The sequence below is a fragment of the Polyergus mexicanus genome, unplaced genomic scaffold (genome assembly GCF_030449975.1).
Source record: "Polyergus mexicanus isolate NDT 795.1 unplaced genomic scaffold, iyPolMexi1.0 SCAF_8, whole genome shotgun sequence".
In the NCBI taxonomy this organism is placed as follows: domain Eukaryota; kingdom Metazoa; phylum Arthropoda; class Insecta; order Hymenoptera; family Formicidae; genus Polyergus; species Polyergus mexicanus.
The window spans coordinates 9,541,057-9,560,804 of NW_027223328.1; the positions used below are offsets into that span (position 1 = coordinate 9,541,057).

The 19,748-nt window shown below is 36.7% G+C and overlaps 6 protein-coding genes across 12 annotated transcripts in view; 3 read left to right on the forward strand and 3 right to left on the reverse strand.

Annotated features, from left to right (window-relative positions):
- The window catches only part of Poxn (Pox neuro), a 66,162-nt gene extending 62,990 nt beyond the window's left edge, over positions 1-3,172 (forward strand). For all 3 annotated transcript variants that reach the window (XM_070300346.1, XM_070300345.1, XM_070300344.1), the window contains exon 6: positions 39-3,172. In XM_070300346.1, the coding sequence (XP_070156447.1) occupies positions 39-582 (544 nt within the window). In that variant the 3' untranslated portion in view covers positions 583-3,172. The remainder of the gene's footprint in view (positions 1-38) is intronic.
- Lhfpl (LHFPL tetraspan subfamily member 5 protein) lies at positions 2,552-10,023 on the reverse strand. Of its 2 annotated transcripts, XM_070300350.1 has the most exons (7): positions 9,938-10,023; positions 9,130-9,456; positions 7,974-8,867; positions 7,418-7,612; positions 5,108-5,195; positions 4,448-4,602; positions 2,552-4,305 (listed from the first exon to the last, which is right to left on the reverse strand). In XM_070300350.1, the coding sequence occupies exons 3-7, from the start codon at positions 8,188-8,190 to the stop codon at positions 4,073-4,075; spliced, it is 888 nt and encodes a 295-aa protein (XP_070156451.1). In that variant the 5' UTR covers positions 8,191-8,867; positions 9,130-9,456; positions 9,938-10,023; the 3' UTR covers positions 2,552-4,072. The 2 variants fall into 2 exon arrangements, with proteins under 2 accessions (XP_070156451.1, XP_070156452.1); XM_070300351.1 differs by lacking the exon at positions 9,130-9,456 and having other exon boundaries at positions 9,938-9,994.
- Prp38 (pre-mRNA processing factor 38) lies at positions 9,341-13,056 on the forward strand. Of its 2 annotated transcripts, XM_070300349.1 has the most exons (5): positions 9,341-9,431; positions 10,006-10,286; positions 10,424-10,791; positions 10,878-11,273; positions 12,811-13,056. In XM_070300349.1, the coding sequence occupies exons 2-4, from the start codon at positions 10,123-10,125 to the stop codon at positions 11,267-11,269; spliced, it is 924 nt and encodes a 307-aa protein (XP_070156450.1). In that variant the 5' UTR covers positions 9,341-9,431; positions 10,006-10,122; the 3' UTR covers positions 11,270-11,273; positions 12,811-13,056. The 2 variants fall into 2 exon arrangements, with proteins under 2 accessions (XP_070156450.1, XP_070156448.1); XM_070300347.1 differs by lacking the exon at positions 12,811-13,056 and having other exon boundaries at positions 9,342-9,431; positions 10,878-11,351.
- Positions 11,331-13,936, reverse strand: Mon1 (vacuolar fusion protein MON1 homolog). The gene is made up of 7 exons (XM_070300338.1): positions 13,538-13,936; positions 13,121-13,443; positions 12,797-13,040; positions 12,427-12,711; positions 12,143-12,333; positions 11,967-12,069; positions 11,331-11,874 (listed from the first exon to the last, which is right to left on the reverse strand). Exons 1-7 carry the CDS (start codon positions 13,820-13,822, stop codon positions 11,734-11,736), a joined length of 1,572 nt encoding a protein of 523 aa, XP_070156439.1. The 5' UTR covers positions 13,823-13,936; the 3' UTR covers positions 11,331-11,733.
- Positions 13,937-14,088: 152 nt separating this feature from the next.
- Alg7 (Alg7 dolichyl-phosphate N-acetylglucosaminephosphotransferase) lies at positions 14,089-19,468 on the forward strand. The gene is made up of 7 exons (XM_070300028.1): positions 14,089-14,502; positions 14,627-14,741; positions 14,987-15,432; positions 18,656-18,844; positions 18,931-19,001; positions 19,108-19,271; positions 19,341-19,468. The coding sequence occupies exons 1-7, from the start codon at positions 14,318-14,320 to the stop codon at positions 19,404-19,406; spliced, it is 1,236 nt and encodes a 411-aa protein (XP_070156129.1). The 5' UTR covers positions 14,089-14,317; the 3' UTR covers positions 19,407-19,468.
- Mgat3 (beta-1,4-mannosyl-glycoprotein 4-beta-N-acetylglucosaminyltransferase) lies at positions 14,914-18,372 on the reverse strand. Of its 3 annotated transcripts, XM_070300027.1 has the most exons (4): positions 17,647-18,372; positions 16,904-17,174; positions 15,728-16,818; positions 14,914-15,240 (listed from the first exon to the last, which is right to left on the reverse strand). In XM_070300027.1, coding segments are annotated over exons 2-4 (1,251 nt in total). In that variant the 5' UTR covers positions 17,063-17,174; positions 17,647-18,372; the 3' UTR covers positions 14,914-15,239. The 3 variants fall into 3 exon arrangements, with proteins under 3 accessions (XP_070156128.1, XP_070156126.1, XP_070156127.1); XM_070300025.1 differs by lacking the exon at positions 14,914-15,240 and having other exon boundaries at positions 15,556-16,818; XM_070300026.1 differs by lacking the exon at positions 14,914-15,240 and having other exon boundaries at positions 15,556-16,818; positions 17,285-18,372.
- Positions 19,469-19,748: the final 280 nt, after the last annotated feature.

The window sequence follows — 19,748 nt, forward strand, 5'->3', positions numbered from 1 at the left end:
TATTTTAATTAAACGCATTTATAAATTTATTTTTATAGACCTTTGGATGCCGAACGTCTGTCGGAACAAAACGGCGCGCAGAGTCAGCTGGAGTTAAAGTCGAGCTCAAGCTCGACGGCCGGTAGCGATGATTCGTTGGATAAAAGCGACCTAGACGAAAATCTTGTCGATTCGCAGGATCATTACAAGTCCTTTCGAAGCACACCGATCATTTTAGAACTCAGCCAGAAAATCGGCAGCGATCGCAGTGCGTTCGTCAGGCACGCCACGCCCAATTCGCACGCCATAAACTTGGATAACTCGCGGAAGAGCCCGTTATCAATCGTCGAGAAACAGGATCGTTCTATGTCACACAGGATTCTCGAGGCGAAGAACATGAGTCCGAGCACGATGACGATGACGACGACGAACGAAAGCGCAGCGGTGGAAAATCAGCCGCCGCAGCCGCAGAAGAAGAAGAATCCCTACTCGATAGAAGAGTTATTGAAGAAGGATGAGAGCAAATCTCCACCCAGGAGGCCGAGATTGCCCAATATCGGTGTGGTGCAACCCTGCGGCGTTGTCGTCAGTAAGGAGATGTAAAAGAATATTGTAGCGCCCAAACACGCGAGTTTTCGGGATAAGGCGCGTTGTGTATTTATGCAAAACGCAAACTATATCGTGATAATCATTGATGATGAATCTCCGTTCGGGCGAACGTTATACGGCGTACATCTCGGCTGTAGGTACGTGTGTAGTATTGCCAGGTGCAGAGAAATACTGACCGATACATGCGAAACGCATTCAATGAAAATTGAAGGCTTACATACTACCTTGATATATATAACTTGAGAATTATTTCTTTGCACCTGTGATGAATAATCTTTGCGGGTACAATGAGAGTAGCGAATGTCCTATAAGTGTCTAACTTACAGTATCGATTAAGCGTAGGAGTTGATGGAAGAGATTAGAAGCGGATTGAGTTGAAGTTTTCTCCTTCGAAAGAGAACGTTTTGTGAAGTAAAATAAGAGAAATGGTACGCGCGAAGCCATACGTAATGTTAGAATCAATGACTGTAATTATCGATTGTAACTTGTAATGCGTAGTGAAGTATACGTAATCTTTCTTTGTGTGTTAACTTATAATTAAATTATTTTTTCCATTTTTTTCCGCGTTGCTATAATTTTTCGAACGCCGGTGTTATTCTCATCGGCAATTGAATACAGGACTATTAATCGCATCGAGAATTTAAGACTTTGCTTAAACTTGTGTGTTTGACATAAAAGAAGCCAGTTACGACCATGCGAAGTAATTGGAAATTCGGAAAGTTTTCTTTTTTACTGCTTTCACTGATTTATCTTACAATTCGTCGAATTCGTCACCGACAGTGAAATATCAATTAACGTCGTCAGTTCCTCCTCACGCGTAATTGATGTAACGCAATAATTTGAACACTTCCAGACCGCTATGTCACGCGATGAAATTCGACATTATCGCACATGCTTTTTGAAAAGAATTAATCGAGATATGATTTCGCGCCCACCGACACGAAAAAATAAACACGATACGATGCCTAATAAAAGTCGGCAGCAAAAGTTTTGATATTTTTTTTATTTAGGTTGAATAATCTACTAAATTTTAGACATCTTCGACTGCCCGCTCGCGTATTGTTCGCCGAAACGTCGAATGGGCAATTACGCGTCTCTATTGTGACTCTTCGCACTTTAGAGCCCGGTGCGAAATAGCCGCTGCGATGCCGTTATGCTAGTGTGTAGGATCGAGAAATTAAATGAAATGCCTAATAAATAAACGGCCGTAAAGCATGCGGATGGAGCCGTAGCAGTAAAACCATAAACGATTCGGTCGAGGGTGTCATACATGGACATGTCCCGTGTGTACACCTTGTAAAATACGACGATATGTCGCTCGCTTAAAAAAAGGAGGAATTAAACAGCGACATTACATCGAGCAGCCGCGTCGGTTCCTCCTTTCTCCTATCTCTTTTTGCATTTACAACGTTGTAAACCTTTACATCCCATTTCTCATCGCGGACTAATTAATGCACTATAAAAACGCCAGTGTTTTAATGTCGAACGATTTGCTCGCTTTGCTGTCTCGCGCCTGCCGATTGCGCGCGTTCGTGAGCTATTTCGAGCTGATGTCTCGATCTCACGAGAACCATGAAAGAGATGTCGTTTCTCGCACGCTTTCTTTTACTTGACGAATGAATCTTCTTTGTCCACCACAAATTGGCTTAACAATATCCGCATAGAAAGGGAAACGCGGGAGAAACCTGGGTGCGCTTAAGCTAATTTACATAAGCGGAAGTTATCGCTAACGCTCAAACCTTTTCTTTTATTTGCCATACACGGAGATTATTAGACCTTAAGATGAGTGTGAAACACATCCCAAGAGGGAAAAGACCCGTTATTCGTGTAGGCTTGAAATATTTATTTTAGATTTAGATAATGCGAAGTTATACGAGTGAGCATTTTGTTTGACAAATTATTCGCAAGTTAAAAAAAAAGATCAGATAAGATCTCGATTCAAATCTCTATCAGTCGAAGATGATATTTAGATTTACTATGAGAAAGTACTTGCCAGTTTTACATTACACAGAATGCTCATATAGAGAGATCTGATATAATTAGAATATTAGTTCTGTACAATAATAATTATGAGCGAACAGCCTTTCGTGGGTCTCTAAACGACTTTAAAGATAATCTCTACACATTTATAGAATTAAAAAAAGGAAAAACGAGAAATAAATTAAACGGCGATTTGAATCAACGGTGCTGAATCAAACACGAGATGCCGAGAAGATTTTCCAGATATAATATTACAGGTGATTCGTTATAACTTTAAAATATCGCCGCACAGCAGACCTACGAAGACTGTCGCCTAAAAATCATGCAAGTTATCGACTAATTAATACTCGTAATAAACTTATCCTGTATAATATCATTAAATACACTAGTCAAAGTGACATATATGCCATGTTTGCCTTGCACGTTTTTATGTTCAGCATGTTTTATGCATACGTCAACGAGTTACAAGAGAACGATAGTGATGCAGGAATAGTGTTGCATACCAAAACGCACATCGAAGCCGATGTAATAATAATAATTTAACGAGTTTTACGATCCAACAGTTTATGAATAATCATTATTTTTTTATTAGACATTAGCGACACCCACAAGAGGAAAGTTTTTTTTACATATAAACTTTACGTCTTTTCGTCGAATCAATTAAAAATCGTAATAAAAAAATTGATTCACACAATTTTATTTTCGATACTATATCGTAAAGATACGTCACAATAATTAAGGACTTAAATAATTATATAACATGAATATACTCTCTGCTCTCCGATAATACGGCACGGATTGTGTTCATATAAAATTTCTATATATAATAATTTTCTTTCGAATTATATATCGCGTTTAACTTATATATAATTCAATACATTTAGAAAATCTAATACACGATTCTTAGAGAAATATATAACTGTTTGATTTAATATAATTAACACAATTTAACATGACACGCATTAATATATAAACACAAGCATGAGATTAGAAAAGATTTAAATAGAAAAAAGCATTTTTCTTATTATAAAGAGGTCATTTTACAAATTGATATAAACATTTTAAAACTCATGTAATAGATCTTCTATAATCTTTATTAGAGAACTTTATAATAATTATACGTAATAATTGTATATATATGTAGGGAGAGTTTCTCAATAGCCTAAGAAAGACAACATATCAATGAGATATATGAATACATATACATATATAAATATAATAATATTCACGGCACAAAAACAATAATGAATATTTAGTGGCTGAGAAAAAATTTCTGTCATTGTATCTGTCTTATATATAGTTTCGTTGTTATAGAGATTCTATTCCTGGTAAAACATTTAACGTTGCAAATGCAAATAACCCGAGCGATTGTCCGTTCAAGTTAGGGCGCATAAATTATCCACCAGTCATTTCTTTTTATGTACAATATCGCTTTTTTTCATGTCTCTGGCAGACTATATACAGGTTTATTTAATAACTTTTTTTTTTTTTACGATTGACTATCTCAGAGCTGGAAATTATGCTGCGAATGATTGAGAGTATTTGTCGACATGGTGTGCACCGGATGTGATGGTGCCGGAGTGTATAAACTATGATGCGAGTGCGACTTCGCCCTAGAGAGCTCGCTGTAGCGGTCTTGTTCAGGCGGTGCCACTAGAAGGACCGGTCTTAAAGACAGGGACTTGCGGGAGCCAGCTACGCTCTGAGCCTCATTGATGTAGCCTGGATTCACTTCGCCTGAAACAGATATAAAAGAATTGACATTATTAATAGTGAGAGATACAGTATTTTTCATTGAAGGTTCAAAAACAGATGATTTATTCGCAAATGTAATTAACGAAATTTAATAAGAATGTTCAAAGAATTGCTAGCTAATTACCTTTGTACAGGGATCCGTTATTAAAAGGCTCAGGTTGCAGCCTTACATGTCTGGAGGCCAGGATGAAGGCAAGCGCCGACAAAGTAGCCGCGTCCAAAGCCGCAATCGCAGCGAGCGGTATCGCCCATCTTACGGCACAGGCACCAGGATTGTATCTATCGAATAACTTCTTAATTGCCAGTTTTCTCACGTTTATTATAATCGCAATTATATTCTTAATGCAATAGCTACTTATCGCATTGCACCAATAATTTGCGAGCACATATTTAATTAAGAAGTTTAATACAATAAAGCGTACTCGTGCAAGGTATGATTGATGATAGTTTATATTAGCTATATATATTTTTTGATGAATTTAGAGTCGATTTTCTCTCACATCGAAGAAAAGTCTTTCTCCTGAGAAAAGAAAGTTTCTTATCTTTTTGTCGAAAATTCTAAACAGAATTTGATGATTTTACAAAATAAACCAAAATAGAAAATAACACGTAAAATAGTACGTAAATAATACGTAAAGTAATAACACATTTGTATTTATTCTATTGAGATTTAGATTAAACTTGGTGAAAGAAATTATTCCAAAAAATATTTCTTTTGTTTTAATTCTATTTTTAAATCTTTATTTTCTATGTATAAATATATATACGCTACAAAAATACGCACCTAGACGCAGCTGCGCCGCATACGGCGCGAATCACCGGCGAATCCCAGCCCAGAGGATAGATGCAAACTCCGACTGCCATGCAGATCGCTGAAAAGAATGTTTGGAATATTATTTCACTTGCATAAGACGATATTCAATTACGTTTACAAGGCGATCTCACTCGAAGCTATTAGACGGAAATATCGCTAGCTTCGCGGTACAAGTATTAAATTTTTCTCTTTTCCGAGGTAATTATACGTTACGTGCAAAAGCATAAAATTAGTTTAATGATAAGCGCTAAGCGATCAATGTTCCTCGGCTTATTGACAAGTCGGATACTTTAATTATATGTCTCGACGAGATTTGTCATTCTCCTCTTTGCGGTTCTGTCATTTACATCCGCAATCTATGAAACGTAGGCAGTGTTCGTGGCATTTATGCGTGCGCAATACGGATGTGATTGCGCGCAGAAAAAGAGGCCCTGGTAGTGAAAGGGACTTGGTACAACTCTGTAACTTGTAACGCGATCCGCGTTTTCCACGATGCGACGATATCCCGACGAGTGATCTCGACGTACAAGCTTTGACATACGTTACACTCTAAAAAACACAGAGAATCTTTATAATTTACTATAATTAAAACGTCTTGTCTTTCGGTGATACATTTACCTTATTCGTGTTTCATGCTAAGACCGAGCGCACCTTTCACTGTCGTGACTTGACCCATATAACGCTAACTTGTTTGCAATGAATACGCCGAAACTTTATTGCTAGAGAGACAGTTAGGCTTATATAAGTTACGCTCATTAAACAGATTATATGCACATCAACATCGCGCAACGCAATATTATGCAATTTTCGCAAATTAATCGCTTTGTTATGTATTGGTGTTGTTTTATATGTAACTGAAAAACATACCATATACATAAATGAAGTAAATTCACTTAATTTCCGACTAAAAGATAAAATATAACTTCAAAAACTTTACTATTTAAGTATGCAGATTAAGTGCATAATTTAAATAAGAATATCGAGAAGCGAATTGTCATAATTAACGGAATAGGTCAATGAAATGTGAAAATATATATATTAACTTGAATACATTTCGCTATACGTCGATAAAATTAATCCAAGCAATTGAGAGCCGCAGAAAGCAGTCTGCGTACAGAGAGATAAAATCTTAATACAAAGTTATTGCAACGGAATATCGATTCGATAACAGTCGGTTTGCGTTAATCATAGAGACATTGACGAACGGTATATGCAGAGACTTGGGCACGTTATAACGGTCTATTCTACATTTCGCCACGAGTCATTGGCGACCCGCTGGCGACGTTCATGCGCGATTATGATTGCAAAACAAGAAGCAATGAGATATCCAACTCGTACATGTATGGCATGCGTCTAAAAAGACCCTGTGTTTTAGCAACGCGCCTATTCAGAAACGGATTCCTGATAGAGTCAGTAAAAGCATGTACCTACTATCTATTAAAGTCTTGTAAAAGAAATTCTCTGATCTTCCAAGTATTTTTTTGTTCAAAATTCCAAATGTACAAAATTTTTTTAAAAATTTAATAAAGCTAATAAAGTTAAGTTTTTATTGTGCTTTTTCTAATGGTTGATGGTAAAAAAAAAAAAAAAAAAACCACGAGAAAAAGTATACAGAATTATCTAAATAGCTCTTATAACGGTTCAGTTGACGTGAACGTCTTGTTTGACAGCGCGTCATCCATGAATGAAACGATTATTCTCGCAATGCTGTGTTATTATTACTTCAGTTGTTGCACAAGCTGGACAATCTTGCGGTTACCGCGCGCTTTCTAAATCTAGTAAAAATATCGATACGACATTTATTCAAATAGCGTGTTGATATCACGCGAAATTGATATCGTGAATGTTTAAATTTATAATTATTCTTAACAACCTGGATCTCTCGGCGAAATTTTCGCGAAAGAGCTTTCTCGCGAGCGCGAAACCGTGACACGAGAATAATTTCCGGTGGCGATCGGTATCATTCTAAAAATCGCATTAAGATCCCCACCTGACGGAGATGAAACCGATCGATATAAATGCCACATTAAGCGGAGCGATTACGTCATTTCCCGGCCCCTCGAATGGGGCCCGGCGTGGCGTATCGGTGCAATTTGCAATTGCATCTCGCTGATAAGAAATTACTGTCGAGATTGCAGTAATAGGTTGTAAGAGGTGGCTTAGCTGGCGTTGCACTTTCTAAAATAGAAGCGTCGTTTGCGCGCGTTCCGGAAAGCCTCTCTCGACGCGAGAATGTAGAAATCAACGTTTTTTTTTTACAATGCATAACAGGCTAACTACCTGATACCACTTGCATCCAGGCGCACATGTAAAAAACGGTGGTGCTTTGACAGAAGAAGAACATCAGCATCGCGCAGATCGCCAATAACGCGATCAGCACCGCGACACCGATTAGGATCGTGCTGGCTCGGAAGGGAACGTTGGCGATTGTCGACAAATCATCCAATCGGCCGATGCATTCCTCGCCTAACTCACCTATAATATGGAGTATCAAACATCTCGAATTATAATCCATAAAAATATTTAATCAATCCTTTTTTAAACTTTTGAAACATATTTTTACCGATTATTAACAGGAAATGTTGATAATATTAAGAGAAATAATATGGAAAGTAATAAAAAATAAAAATAAAATCTATCATATATATATACAATATTTAATATTACATATACATATATTACTTTAAAAATTACAATACATATGATGTATAGATTATTATAACGTTATTAAATTATGATTAATAAAATAGATGTATTTTCTAATAATCTTTTCAACTAGTTAAAGAAATTCTTTTTTATATATAAAATAGTAAATTGTACAAGAATGCGAACGTACCATTTCCACCGTAGCTGCATCTGGTCCATAAACCGAATCTTCCGGGATTCTCGTGCTGGAGATCGCCGAGCCATTCTGGCGTAACGAACGCAACTACACCGATGATCGCGTAGCATATGGTGAAGATACCCCACAGCACGCCGATCGCCTTGGAATTACGAATGTAATTGGTCGCGTACATGTGCGAAGATTCTACGTACTCGATCTTGGAACCCATCCTGGTGTCGTCGCAAAGTCGATCGTCGATCTTGCCGTCAACAAACTTGATGTCTTGACCGAGGCCGATTGTCGAAAAACGCTTGTTCTTCCTCGTGAAATCATTCAACCGTGAACTCCCACAAGTTCCATACAACGGAACGTTAGAGAAAGATTGCCGATTAGATCAACGGAAAAGATGAAAATTCATAGAACATGCCGAGTTTCCTCGCACTAAGCCGAACGGTTATCACACCTGGGAAGAGGTCGTCGATCTCGGAATATATTCACCACCGTCCGATTGTTCGATAACAATGGAATAACCGTGTATTAGACACGCGCGAGTCACATTCGCGCGAGAAACTTTTCTCGCGCGAACAAAGAACCGTGTACTTTCGCTGCTTTAACGATACACAACCGCGACGATTTCTCGCGATCAAAGAACGCTCTCCCTTCGTGGGTCCGAATGGTCCGATGTGGATATCTTTCGGGATCGTGGAACTGGTCTCGAGTTTCACAATAGGGCACGGATCCTCTTATTCGTTTCCTGGTTGTTTCTTCGGTCCTACCGTACTCCAGAATAATCAATGATAGCACGATCGTATTCGCGTCAGCGTTGTCCGTGACATTTGCCCAGGTCGCGTTCACCAGTCATTAAATTGGTAGTAACAGGCACCTTTCCTCTGCTCAAACAATGCACTACGGAATGCAGAGTAAATTGTTAACAAATCAAGCCTGTTAAAGGATTCCTCGCAAGATTATGAAAATTAATTAACGACGAGTCTGATCGATTATGATTTGCTTCGTAATTAAATTCATATCATGCATATATCCATACTTTATCTAGAACCAAAGATAAATAAATAAATAAATAATTGTCTATTCACAAAGAAAACGGGACGATCTATTAACATAAGATTAACGTTTCTTCGCGTATGACTTCGACGCCGTGTCAACTCACCGTGTCAATCGGAGAGCCGGACACTTTTCGCGAAAAGTTCTTAAACGAGGATATCGGTGACGTCACCGACGCAGGTCCTTATCGAAATGCGCGAAGGAGGAGCCAGGTGGAGGCTGCGCGATCGGAACGTTACCGGCGTGATCACTGTTGCTCGCTGGCTGGCTGGCACGTCGAGAGCCTGCACATGCACACACGCGGCGCATGCGACAAGCGACCGGTTACAAGGACAAGCGGGGAGTGTCTCGTCCCGGGAGAAAGACGAGGAGCGCGATACAACGGCGCGCCTCAAGATGGCCGTTCGGGTAAGTCTCAGGTTGCCAGGTGAGTCTACGAGGAGAGACAGAGAAAGAGTGAGGGAGAGGGGAGAGGGGTCCGCTGTGAATGGTCCCTTACGGAATCTTATAGAAGAGAAAGGTGTGACATCGAAAAGGTGGCACACCGGTTTATATATATATATATATATATATATATATATATGGCTAGTTTTGTCGGAATGGATTTCTTCATTTGCATATATAACGGCTATATTCCACGAAATTTATAAATTTTAAAAATTATTTTCCAATGTATATATACATATGTATATATATTTCTTTAATCGATATATAGGTAACATTCGTATTTATACGAGAATAATATTTATGATGGAAATATTATTTATTGCGTAATTTAATTTATTTTTAAAATATATATATTATCTCTTGCAATTAGAGAGAGAGAGAGAGAGAGAGAGAGAGAGAGAGAGAATAATGTTAAAGAATATTAATGTTAAGGTTGAAAGAAAAATTATATTAATATAGAAAAATACCTTTTTTAATAATAAATTTTTTAAACACAGATGTATGATGTGTGATGTATGTTCCTTTCTCTTGGTAGATTTATCGCCTTTTATCACGGATGCATCGAATACAATAAAGTCGTATTGGCCGCGCAAAATATATTTCCAGCGCTCTCTGGTGACCTCTTATCAAAGCTCCGTAGAAAAATTCTAAAATGGCGAACCGCACCGTGAAAGACGCTAAATCTATTCGCGGAACAAATCCGCAATATTTAGTGGAAAAGATTATTAGATCTCGGATATACGACTCCAAATACTGGAAGGAAGAATGTTTCGCATTGACAGCGGAATTGCTGGTAGACAAGGCGATGGAGTTGAGGTTAATAAAATCAAAACATAACCTTTACGAATATCACTTTTGCCGATAATATTATTCTAATTTCTAATCGTTTACTAGATAAACATTTATGGATAATAATGATATTTTCTAATTAATTTTAATATTTTTTTTTATAGATTTGTAGGAGGAGTATATGGCGGCAATGTGAAACCCACGCCATTCCTCTGTCTCATATTAAAAATGCTTCAAATACAGCCTGAGAAAGACATTATAGTCGAGTTTATAAAAAACGAAGAGTTTAAATACGTTCGCGCATTGGGTGCACTGTACATGAGGTTGACCGGCTCTTCCTTGGACTGTTACAAATATCTCGAACCATTATTTAACGATAACAGAAAGCTTAGGATACAAAATAAGCAGGGTGTATTTGAACTCGTACACATGGACGAATTTATCGATCATCTCCTCAGGGAAGAAAGGTGTTGCGATGTTATTTTACCAAGAATTCAAAAAAGATATGTTTTAGAAGAGAATAACGAGCTAGGTATACTATACTAACTTACAGTTCCAATTAATGGATATAATACAATTTGATATCTCATTATAAATGTAATCATTTATATCAAACAGAGGCAAAGATATCGGCGTTAGAAGACGATATGGATGACGGTATCGAATCGTCAGAGGAAGAAGAAATTCTACCTATTAAGGAATCACCGCGCAAGAGACCGGACGATCATGAACGGGAGAGAGATCGTCACAGGGATAGAGACAAGAGACATTCTCGATCCGAAAAGAAAATCGAAAAGGACAAGCAGAGATCAAAAAGCAGGGAAAGGGACAGGGACAGAGACAGAGATAGGAGGGAGCGTAAACGCAGCAGATCACCGAAATCTCACTCATCGTCGCATAAAGATAAAGATAGAGACAGGGATCGTCATAGAAGAGATGACAGAGAGAGGGAGAGGGAAAGAGAAAGAGAACGAGATCGGAGAAGAGAACGTGACAGAACTAGGCATTAAAATGATAAGTACAGTCTTTTGATCGAGTGCTTATATAAATCGAGTGAATGGGAGATGAATAAATTGGTGATTTTTTTTCTTATTCTCATCATTGTTTGAATGTAGTTAGCGCCGGTATGACACATTTACAGGAATTCGGTATTAAAATCACAATATGTATCCGGAATCGAATCCGTATAACATATTCAAATATATGTATATACATTTTCATATCACTTATGTTATATTACAATTGCTCCATTAAATAAAAAAATAGTGAGCAGTATTGATACATAATAGTGGACGAATAATAACAATATACTTGCTCTCTTAGAAACTATAATGTTTAACGATAATGTTTTGCTTTGGAACTCTTACACTTAATGCATTTCTCACATTTCATAATGCGTTTGGTCGTTCAAACGTTTCTATATCACTTTTATATATTCTTATATTCCAAAAAAAAAGAAAAGACCTGGTAATGTTTAAAATGTAGGCGAGTTCAGAATGAATAATCTTTCTTCCTCCTTCTTTATCCACTTTAATAGTTTACTCACTGCCTCGATAGCATCCGGTTTTGTTACTAGAGGCTCAAACGTTACATATAGTTCAAAACCAGAAGCAATCTAAAGAGAGAAAGAAAAGATGTATATTTATATATATATAACCAAAGGACAAGAAATCTGGCGATTAAATTGGAGATAATTTTTTCTCTCACCCATGCTAGCATTGTTTCCTTATCCAGCTGCTGGAATATTAGTTTTAAGGGTCGACTAGGAGAATGTAGTCTGTGATGTAAACACTGATAAAGCCCCAATAATCTGAAAAAATTTTGTTTTATCACAGGATTTAATTATATACAAGCCGTTTATTGAACAAGTTTGTAAATTTTACCGTTCTATTTCTTCATCCGTTGTGTAAGGCGGTTGAAGCCCAGGACTCCAAAATTGTGCGGTACTTTTGCACTTGTACAAAACATGTCGCATCTCGGGTAATCCGATGTCGGCAGTCGTTATCGTCGGTTTGTTCATCGACTCGTTTATCGCTTCTAAGCAATTCGTTCGGCGCAATTTCTCCACAATTTTCTATTATAGGAGGAGTTCATCGATAAATTCATATTATTTATATGAATTAAATTTTTCATTATTCAATTCATTTCGATTTGCGATAATTCTTACTTGCTTGGCATCCGACAGTACAAAAAATACATCCCTATCGACAGTGAGTAATAATAAACACGCCTGGCAATCTTCTGATAGATAAGAAACATGACCATGCATGTATCCATTGGAGTCAAATTTCGGAAGGCATATCGGCGTCCAGCTTTCCGCAGTTTTTAGCGACTCTGAACTGTCTACCAGATTTTGTATTATATGCAAATCCATTGGATGGAGAAAAAATTTGTTCATTCTGACTAATGTTACCAATTGATTGTTAGCTAGAAGTATTGCGAATACTAAATTCTGAAAAATATGTTTCTCCACTTAATAACGTAATATTTATATTAATTTCAGAAATGAGCAAGTATTCTTCTAATGCTTTTTATACCTTAATTTTAGCACATGTTTGAATGATGGTCTGCGTAATGGAACTTCTCATAGAAGGAAGTAGGGGCAAACATTTAATGGCCCCTAAAAAAAAAGCTGGCTCTCTATCCATAAAATTCAACAAATGATCTATCAGTCTTTCACTGCCGGTTAGTAATCTTCGTAGATCAAAGTTTCTTCTTTGATCGTATACTCTATTCAACTGAGACTGTGTCAACACAGAGATTATCTGATTATATACATATCTACAATAAATAAATATATGCGCATAAATATCAGATGATATATTCTATCAAGATTATTGTTTTTTAAATATAACACGTACGTTAACTGTAAAGTGAGCTGAGGTACACTTTCCAATGTCTTGGACACTGCCACTAAAATTAATGGACCCTTCACAACGAAAACAAAGTTTGTATCGCCCGCGTGTACCGATCTAATCATATCGCTGCCCGCTTGAACAAACGACACTAAAGCCTGCATAACTCCCATAACCGTGACTAGTTTGTCTTCTGAACTGTACCTAGAGTATATCGGCTTTCCCGCCTGACTCAGAATAAAGATGTGCTTCTTCTGCGCCAGCCACGTTTTGCAACGCAACGGATCTCCGTCTATGTTACTCTGGCCCAAACGGTGTGCGACGTCGTCCTAAAACACAAATCGTACTATTCACATTCGAAACGATTTATCAATATACGCGATACGCAATACGATAACGAATGCAGGGAAGTTACAAACTAACGTCCGTTTCGGTATCGTCAAGAGAGAGCGTCTTCTCGGATTTTCGCGGGCTTGGCGCGATAGGAATGTCCTGTGTATCGTCCACCTGGATTTCGGAGATGGTGCTGGTGATGCTCTCCTTCATCTGCCTGTCACCATCGATGCTACTGCTCATCTCCTGCTCGTACTCGTCGAAGCTATCAGTGGTGACGAGCATCGTCTCCGTAGAGGCACCGGGCTCGATCCCGGGCTCAGCTATACCGTCGTCGATCGTCTCGACGATGACGGCCGATTCCTTTGCGGCCATCTCTACGACCGGGAACGTCGAACGATGAATCGCTCGCTACTCCGCGATCTTCGTTGATAATATTTGACATTTATCGACAGCGAACCATCGTAGATCGGCCGCCATCGCTGCAATCAATTGACTGCGTTCCAAAATTCATTGCTAATGTGCTAGTGCTAGAAATCTACGAGATATGTCACGTGAACTATAGGTTTCTAGTACTGGCAGATTGGCAGTGAATTTCGGAACGCAGCTCGTCTCGACTCTTGATCGATCTCTTCGATTTTCGATAAATCGATACAACGTATATGGCGGCGCCTACGCGCGGAGCCTGAAAGTGAATAATCTGCGGTAATCGCTTTAGTTGATTAACGAGTTATCGATGCAAGTTGTGGCAATCGCGTTGTCGGGATAACGAGTCATGTCAGAATAGATACTGGCTTCTATGTTTTTTGCGACGACATTGATTCGGATGTGTGTGTGTGTGTGTGTGCACGTATTTAAAACTGGTGTTACATGTGCAGTTTTAAAATGAACGCCGAGGATGAAATGTGGTTATTGTTATTTCCAATATGTATCAACGCTATAATGTCTGTGAGTGCGTACTATTTGACTGTTCAACTAATTCCGAAGATAAAATCCATGTTTGTCAAAGCTAACCTCTACGGTATTGACATGAGTAAGAGGACCAGTGATAAAGTGTAAGTGAAAATTACTTGAGTTTGATGGTATTTTGTATATAATATTATTTATCATCATATTCATTTTTCCGTAAATCTTTGTACACAACAATGCGTGTACATGATGACCGGTTTATTTTTGCAGACCGGAGGCGATAGGTGTTGTTACCGGATGTGTGTTTCTCATAATAATGTTCCTATTTATTCCTGTACCATTTACAGATCATATACTTAAAAATGAAAACTTTCCTCACGACAAGGTACGATGAGAAAGATTATAAATAAAAAGCTAATAGTAATTTAATCAATTCATTTTTTTTTCAATTTGTTTTAGAAAATCAATTGAATTTAAAATGGACATTTTTTTAACTAATATTTTTAGAATTTATTTTTTAATTTAAAAATACATTTATATTATGATATTATATGTTTTTGTTTTAAAAGATATATATAATTATGTCAATAATGTAAATATAAGAACAAGTTTTTTTTTCATATATTACAGTTTGTTGAATTTCTGGCTGCGCTACTGTCCATATGTTGCATGCTACTTTTGGGATTTGCTGATGATGTCTTGGATTTACGTTGGCGACACAAATTACTTTTACCTACTATAGCATCCTTGCCATTATTGATGGTTTACTATGTTAATTTTAATTCCACGGTAATCATTATACCAAAACCACTGAGACCGTGGGTTGGTTTCTCACTGGATTTATGGATACTTTACTATGTATATATGGGAATGCTGGCTGTATTCTGTACAAATGCGATAAACATATTAGCTGGAATCAATGGTTTGGAGGTTGGTCAGAGTTTAATCATTGCCACGAGCATTCTCATCTTCAATGTTATAGAATTATCTGGCAGTCAATGGAAGGCGCATCAATTTTCAATATATTTTATGCTACCTTATATAGCAACTTCTCTCGCGTTATTCAAATTTAATTGGTAAGTTATAGTATTTTTTTGCATAAATAATAATTAATTTTTAATATTATAATAAATTTAAATATATAAAAAAAGGATATTTTTAAACATAGATTTAAAATTTTCAAGCAAATAAGAGTTTCGTATGTAATCAATTAATATCTATATTTGGTCAACATAATATTTTAATGTATATAAATTCAGTGTATAATATTACATTAGTGTACATTGAGTATAGAGTATGAATTAATATCACAGTCGGGTGCGACCAGTACGTCAATAGTAATCTAGTTTAGCATAAAAATTTTCTACCAACCAGTCGTACTTCCATGTGTTATTGACAATCGTTTCAGGCGCAAAGTAGGAATCTCTAGATTTAGAAGCTCTCAGAAGATTGGTTTTACCATCCAACCATAATCCACTTCCTATTAGATCCTCGACGAACGGCACATCTATAGTCTTTTCGATATCAATCTCCTTAGACCGAACTTTATTGCGAAGACCGATAATAATATTTGCAGGCGCTTGGCACAGATTGCAATACCATCCGCCATAGTGATTTAAATCTCCTATGACTAATCCTAAAATATCTCTTTCACTGGTGTCTCCGTTCAATTGCTGTCGCAGTACAAGTGAGTTAGATTGATAGGCGTTACGCATCAAGCCGACAGTGTATGCACCGAGCGTTATCGTTGTTTTGAGCGGATGCTGCCAAAAAAAACCGTATACCGACCATCTTAATCTAAATCCAATAGGCTGAGGCCAACCATCGTACACTTTGAGGAACATTAATGCCCTAGAGTTCAATATCTGTTCAGGTTCCGTCATTACATAGATGTCATCGTCCCTTAAATTCTGTACTAAGCTCTTGATTTTATCCCAGATGTATTTCGATACTATCCTCAATGGTTTGCGAGACTTTGTCGCTATGTTGATGTATAAGATCTTTCTTTGCTGCCGCTGTAATAATCCTTTGGACAGTTTGTGTCGAAAATTATCTTCCGCATTGTTAAAATCACAAATTACAAAAAGATCCACCACATTATAGAGTTCCTCTACTATCACTTCGGCGATGCCTGAATTGTATTCACTCAGAAAGAAGGTATGGATAATGTGTCTAGCAGTTTTACGACGTTTCAAACTAATGTTCTGCTTCGACGCCATAATCGCCCTCCATACGACTTCGGGCTGTCCGCAGTCCCAGCCATGCCATCCTTGATTGCAAATACATCTTTCCAGATATTCATTGCTTCTCATCTTATGCTCGTCTACTCCAAATTTCCAGCATACAGTGTGATTATATATTTCAAACAGTCTAAAAGTTTTGACATCTTTCAGTACTACCTCTCTATTGATTGTCTGATAAATTGGTGATTTTTTATGATTGCCTTGATTTATTTGTAGTTCCTTTAATAACAAAAAAACAAATTTTATTTTTATTACAAAATATCTCAAATATATCATATACATTATTAATTTACATTAGTTATACCTGCGATGCTTCAAACTTGACAAAACTGACAGATGCACGAGTCGTTGATACAGTTAATTCAGCCGGTGGGGTTGTGGCGACATAGATCATAACAATTAAAACCTGCAAGATTAATAGAGTATACAGCAACGCCAGTTTCCCATCTAGACGGACCTGCATGGCATCAATCCCTGTGCTCAAAAGATCTAATATCTCATTTTATGATTCCGAAGAGAAATTTTGCTGGCTGTCGAAGACATTTTCATTAAGATCTTAATCCCATGAGCATCATCTGAGAACAGAGAATAACACAATTATCTTATTTTTGCTGTTATTAATACAATGTATATATGATATTTGTGAATATCTCTTCTTATAAATGATAAGCTTCATTATATTTACATCATGATATCCTTTAAATTTACATCTTTATATTTGGAATCGATTTTCAGCTTACTCGCGTATTTCTATATAATGTAAAATTCATTGACCTCATTTCTCCAGCATTTCATATTTCCTGTATATGTGTGTATGTGTTCTGTACGTGTGTATATATATTTTTATATCGTTAAATCGTAATTATTCTATACAATCGCGAAATATTGTATAAGCGATATTGCATTAATCAACCGCATTGCGGTAAAAGTGCGATAGCTTGTCGATTAGGTTCACCGCGTGAGTTAAACGTCCCGGCAGCTCTCCATCCGCCCCGCACGCATGTGTCATCGACACTGCTAAATATTACGTAATAAAGCGTCGCTCACAATGCGATTTCCATCGACGGTATCACCAGAGTTTCGTTGTGATGTCCTTTGAGGATGTCACCGTGACGGAACGTGTCATTTAATTCGCGATGATCGTGATCTCTCTCTTTCTCTCTCTCGTTGGATCGTCTACGCTAGTCCTGATGAATAATTTAAATGGATCCTACGGCGACTATACGATCGGCAACCGGCGTGGACGTGCGATATCGCACATATTTTTAGTCCCGCCAATAGTCGCTAACTGGCTGGTCCCCGTTGATCGGGACTCCAAAAGATACAGAGGGATTCCTTTTGTATCCAGGCCGGGTGGCAGCGCACACAGACACACCGTGACGACGTGAAAAACCACGCCCGAGTGCCGCACCAGCCAGCCGGCGATCTGCCCGTATTCATCGACGAACACACTCTCGACACAAACGCGATCGTGACTATTCGCAAGGCGCACGCGTCTTAGAGAGGCATTTCGTTAACCGTGCTGGTCTATATTATATCATATATCGTTCCCCCGTTGTCGAGCACGAGTAATTGTCTTGCGGACGAGTCGGGCCCGCCCATGAATCAGAAACCAGATATCTCACATTATTCCGGCAGAAATTAAATTCTACAACGAAAATAAAAACTCTCGATATCACATACTTCATCTTCTTATGATTCTGCAAATATGATTCTCAAATGCATTCACGTGTTTGTAGTCATCATGGTCGTTCTTCGCCCTTCCTTATAGTCGTGAAGCAATGGCGTATCTCAAACTCTCTTCAGCATATGATGTCTTATATATATTTAACATATTCATGAATTTTTATTTTTATATAGGATACCAGATTTCTCTGTATAAGTAGCACATACTGTTAAAAAAATGAAATTTTGATACAATATTATGTGAGGCAAAATTAGGATGTATTTAAATAATATAATTTGTTAAATAATATAAAATATAGTTATGTTAAGATAAGATTATAGAAATAATAATAGGATTAATAATTATAAAAATAACAATATTTTGCTTAAGGTATCCGTCGCGGGTTTTTGTGGGTGATACATTTTGTTACCTTTCGGGAATGACTTTTGCTGTCGTTGGTATCATAGGTCATTTCAGCAAAACGACTCTATTGTTTTTCATCCCTCAAATAATCAATTTTCTATATAGTGTGCCACAGCTTTTTCATTTTGTACCATGTCCTAGGCACAGATTACCAAAGTAAGTTTCAGAGACAGTTAAAAAGTATTATTTATAAACAATTTTGTTAAAAAATTTATGATGAGAGATATTCTTTTTATCCATAGGTATAATAAAGAAACTGACAAATTGGAGCCTAGCATAACTACATTTAACAAATCAGAACTGAACACAATTGGTATATTTTATAAATGTGGCACATACACATACATATTAGTAAAGAAATTATTCATAATATTGTATAATGCCATTATATTATAAAATTCAATTTTTCTTTACTCTAGGAAAACTGTTAATGTGGATACTAAAAACGTTCAAATTGATAAATTGGCAAGAAGATGGAAAAGGTATTGTAACTTGCAATAATCTAACTTTGATCAATTTTATATTGATCAACACTGGTCCATTAAAAGAACCGACACTAACAACGATTTTATTAATAATTCAGGTAACAATATATATTTTTTTAGTAAAAATATATGTGTGTATTATTTAAAAAATACTTAATATCTTTCAGGTTATTAGCAGTATACTGGCATTTATTATTAGATATCCTCTGGCTTCCATATTTTATGATATTTGAATAAATGTAAGAATACATATTTTCTCATATATAAAAAATGATGTACATATTTGAAAAATTTATACAAGATCATCTTTCAAAGAAATATAGATTTATCAAAATATCATATTATAATTTATAAATCACAAATTTATTGTTATATTTATAAATATATGATCATATGTATATATGTGATCATAACTCTCTTTTCTTTGTTATAGAATTTGATAAAGCTTTAGGTAGGTCTATTTTCAAATTTTACAGGATGCTATTTTGTACTAAAAAATATGTTAAAGACATTCAATTTATTAATGCATTTTTTTATTTTCTACAGGATAAAAAATAAGTAAATACATATTTTCA